At 58.8% G+C, this 4,760-nt stretch overlaps 1 protein-coding gene across 2 annotated transcripts in view; it reads right to left on the bottom strand.

The window, feature by feature from the left end:
• The window catches only part of LOC113214477 (methylcytosine dioxygenase TET), a 61,330-nt gene that overhangs the window by 12,300 nt on the left and 44,270 nt on the right, over window positions 1-4,760 (bottom strand). For both annotated transcript variants that reach the window (XM_052270891.1, XM_052270892.1), the window contains one exon: window positions 1,390-1,569. In XM_052270891.1, coding sequence (XP_052126851.1) covers window positions 1,390-1,569 — 180 coding nt within the window. The remainder of the gene's footprint in view (window positions 1-1,389; window positions 1,570-4,760) is intronic.

The following is a 4,760-nucleotide window of genomic DNA, read 5'->3' as shown; positions in this document are numbered from 1 at the left end:
CGGGGCGCGCTCAGGTACCGAGTTGTTACGCGGGGCGACTGGGCGGCACGGGGGGCAATGGCGGCGCCTAAAATTTAACAGCTTGAATAAAACGTGGCGGTCGGCGGAATATGCTGAAAATAAAACCACACATGGCAAGCGAGCGCGACCCGGCCTGGGCTCCCCTTTTCTATATGGCAATGCAGGTTGCCTTCCCGCGGCCTGTGCGTCTGCTGGAGAAGAACTCAGCGCTCCCTATGTCCTATTGTTCCGGTCGGAGCGGAGAAACTTTCAACGTTAAGAACCCAAGAATGAGGAACCCTTTTTCATGTAGATTGTGCTAGATGAGACGACTAGGTAACGTTAGTGAAACCTTCCCGACCCCTCCCGTGCAGTGTGCCGCAGGGAACTCCGGCCGGATGTCACCTTTACCTTCAGTAGGGGGGCGGTAATGAGATTCACTACATTCAGTTAAAAGGAAAGAGCGGAAAGAGAAAACTACATGTATGTGCTTGAATGTATGAATGCAGTAGTGCATGTCCTGGGGGCACCCGTACACTTTTGATAAGATCTATGGAGAGTGGCTATTGCAACCAATAAATGAGAGATTAAATTTACTTTGACACACTTTATTCAATACAAAAGGAAAAGAAAAATAAATTATACAAAAAATAAAACCTAACTACAAACAAACAGAAAATCTATGGCATCAGTTTACAGTACAAAATGATAAATAAATATTGCAATAGTATTGCGTTACAAAGTGGCACAAAGAAACTAGTACGTTTGTTAAGAATTTCAAATACTCTTCATAGGTGCTTCTATAAGCTATTATTAATTTACTAATTTGTAAATTGATTTTATACAATTTTGCAAATTCATTCACAACAATCTACATTTATATTTACAGGTCTCCTGTAACAATCTGTCACACAAATATATTTGTATGACTAGACGATGAAAGCTACAACTAATGTCAAAGGGTAAAAAAAAAGCTAATTTAAGATTACTGGTAAAGCTCTTTGGAAAGAAGCATTATATTTCAATACTAATTAGACCAAGCTAAAGCTTCTACACAAAACAGAACAAAAAGAAAAATAATAAGTTACGTTTTTTTACCCACTCTCAATTTAGTATATGCATTGCCACTCTAAAGGATATGAATTGACTAAAATAAATATTGAATGTTCGAAAAGCTTATCACTGGTGTAACCAGTTAGCCCAGAATAGCGCACCCGAAGTGCTGTCCACCACAGGCTGGCCCATTGGCTGACCTAGAGGCGGGGCCAACGGCTGGCCGCTATACATAATTTGGGGCCCAGGATGCCCGCCAGGGTGCCCCACGGGGACATGGTGGACCACATACTGCATGTGATGCTGTGGCGGGGGTGGCTGCTGGTGCAGACTCACCGACTGGTCGGAGACGTTGGTGATCAGAGGTCCCGACTGGTCCGGGACAGACTGACCCACTGACGGCGGGCCCTGCTGTCCTGGCTGCTGACCCGCCTGAGGGGTCGGCGTCTGCGGCTGTGACACGGGCTGTGGGGTCTGAGGGCCTCCCACGGACTGGCGAGCCTTGTTGCGGTAACCCTGGAACACAAAGCAGCAAGCATGAGCATAGGGACACACACACACACACACACAAACACACGCACCACCTCCACCGCGTTACAAACGTGCGCCAATAATGCAATCGACGTCTCCCCCAACCGCGACCCGCGACGTGCAATACTGTTATCGTCTTCACCTTCCTTCCAAACCCTGACATCTTCTGTGACACACCGTGGGGCCCAATAACATGGCCACCGTACCGCACTCAACGTTTTAAAACACGAGAGGAGCAAGTGTGTCACAAGCGAGCCAAGTCGCCCCGGGGACAAACAGGGAAGCGCGGCGCGGCTTTGGCAGAGCGCGTTGGGGGGCGCGGCTGGAGGGGCGACTGAGCAGCACCACGCCAGCCCCCTGGAGGGCCAATACGGCCCTAAGCACTCAGTCACTGTCGAGGACCCACCCCCTTCCTCCTCTCCTTCGGTTCATCCCCTTCCCGGCGATCCCTGACCTCTCCACGGGAGGGACCCTTGCCTCTCCCCTCACCCTCTCTCGGGCCCTGCCTGCGGCGTGGCTGGCCTCTGCGCCCCCGAACCCCTCGTGGCCGATGGGATGGACCAAGGGGCCGGGCTGTGCCGGGCCCGAGTCTGGGTCCGGGTTGTGGTCGGGCGTGACCAGCAGACGCGCGCGGTGTATACACAAACGCCCTCTCGTAAAGGGAAAATGGAAGGGGAAATGGGCAGATGAATCGGCAGAGGAAAATGGGAAGGGAGAAATGGGAAGAGGGGAGAACGGCAACGCCACGGTATAACAGGGTTGCCACGAAGTCCCAATGACCGAATATCCTGACATTTTCCTGACCAAATCCTGACGAAAAAGTGACTTCATCATGACATTTTGAGAACAAGTTGACAGTGAAATACCGATAGTTTTGATGAGTAAAGAAGAAAAATAGGGTATTTTTTGGAGGAAAAATATGTCAGAGTGGCGCACTACCACAGCGCCGCGCCGCCGGCCAAAGTAGCCCCGAGCATTAGGGCGATAACCGGTACTAACTATTTATCCTGACACTTTTACCCCAAAATCCTGACATTATCCTGATTATCCTGACAACTTTTGAAAGTCCTGACAAAATCCTGATTATCATGATTATCCTGACGCGTGGCAACCCTGTATAACCATAGGCGGGCCGAGCCGGGATGAGTGCGCTCTGGGGGCCACCTGGCCCGGCTTTGGCCCCCGCCAGCACCTAGGCCGGCACGCAGCGCCGCGCAGCGCGCAGCCCCAGGTTCCTACAGGACGAGGACGCTGCAAGGGGCACGCCATGTTCCCGTCCCGCTTTGTTCGATCGAGCGGGCTGCGGCTGGCGCGGCGTGGCCCGCTGCGGCGGGGTAAAGGAGGGCCGGACAGTTGCGCCGCCCTCGCCCCGCCGCGCTCCCGCAGCCCGGCCGCGCCGCCCCCCGGACCCACCAACTGGGTCTGCCTCGCCCCCGCCGCACCCCCGCCGCGCCCACCTCAGCCTGCTCCTGGGTCTCGTACCGCGGACCACATCCACCGCAGGCAGGGCCGCCGCCACCCCCACCCGCCCGACCCCGACATGCAATCTGCAAACTTCGAACACAACCGCCTCCGGCTGCGCTCCTGCACGACGGGCTCCTGCTGCTGCATCCTCGGCGCGGGGCGGGGCGGGGGAGCTCGAGCACTCGCATTGTGCTCGCATCCACCCGGACGCATTGTGCTGTCATAACGTCTAATCATCTGGACGAGATGAGATGAGATGAGGGCAGGATCAATACCGGGGCTGCATTCTCTCATGCCAACGGCCGGGCCGGCGAGCTACCGCAGGCTACTGCAGGCCACACGGGGCGCGGTATGAAATGAAATCCACACCCAGGCAGCAAGAGCACACCAGGTGCGCCAAAACTTGCCCAATTTCACGTCGAGAGAATAAGAAAGGGGAGGGCGGGGAAGAGTAGCGAAAATGCAAACCAAGCTCCGTCGGAGCAGCGAGCGCGCAGGCCGGGGCCCCGGGCGCATAGGCAACCCGCCTGCACGACTGCATTCGGGCTAGCCTACCCTATCCTGCGACGGCGCTGGACGACAACATTGGACCGGGTGTCTCAGAGCGGACGCCGCGCAGTGTTGCGGGTTTGCCTACTCAACTCCCTACGCCCGTAAGGCGCCATGGCCTGATACACCCGGTACTGGTACACAGTGCCCAGTCCGAAGCTTGCACACTGCACCTCGCTGCCTCTCACCCTTCGCCTGTCCGCCAGATCGGCCCCCCGTGGTGGGTGCAGCCTGCGCAGCGATGCAGCGGCGGGGCGGGGCGCGGCGGTGGTAGCCTTCCTTATCGCTGGCCGGCCCGGCCCAGCCATGGGCCCAGCACGGGTCGCTGCACCCGCACCACACTGCACCGCACCGATAACGTGACGTGCAACGCGCCGCAACGTGCGTGAGCGACAAAACAGGGCGGCGCAGCACAGTGTCCAGGACCCGCGGGCGGCCGGCTGAGGAGGACCGCCCAGCGGCCGCCCCCGCACCACCAGCCGGCCGCCAGCGTGTGCAGCAGCGCGCGGTTTAAAATTGGCCCGCGCGGCCGAGTGGCGCGGCGGAAGGACGCGGACGCGGCGAGCGCACAGCTTCCTGCTTCCTTACCTGCCGAGATGCGCTGAGCTGCCGACCACCACACACTATCACACAGACACAACCACACACTCTCTCACTCGCGGGGCGGAGCACACAGGCGTCGCGTCGCGGAGCCGCGCTGCGCTGCGTTTGGACGTGACGAGAACGAGACGGGACGGGCGGGACGGGCGCCTGCCTTGAGTCCACTGTGGCTGCCGATGCCCTGCCGTGCCGCCGCCCGCCCGCTCAACGCGCCGCGCGCCGCCGCTCCCCGCGCCGAGGGTTCGCCCGCCCCCTTCGGCCCCTTCGGCTCTGCTTCCCCCTCCTCCCCTCGCCGCCCGCCTCCTCCGAGCTGCGCCGCGCTCGACGTGCACGGGCGCGAGCGAGAGAGACGGCTGCGCCGTGCGCGCTGCGCGCCGCGGGGCAGACAGAGAGGGAGAGACGGGCATCGAGGCGGACGGGGCGCATGCGTACCAGGGCGCGGCGCTAGCGGCGCTAGCCAGCGCGGCTACACGGCGGCCCCTGCACGGGTACCCAAGGATCCAGGGAACAACCAGCAGCGAGTGCGCGGCTCAAACTGTGTCCACCCCCTGTGCGGCGGTTGG

Source organism: Frankliniella occidentalis, unplaced genomic scaffold (genome assembly GCF_000697945.3).
Source record: "Frankliniella occidentalis isolate FOCC.00 unplaced genomic scaffold, Focc_3.1 Scaffold143, whole genome shotgun sequence".
Lineage (NCBI taxonomy): Eukaryota > Metazoa > Arthropoda > Insecta > Thysanoptera > Thripidae > Frankliniella > Frankliniella occidentalis.
Note: the sequence above shows the minus strand (reverse complement) of the source record. Positions and strands in the feature narration are given on the sequence as shown.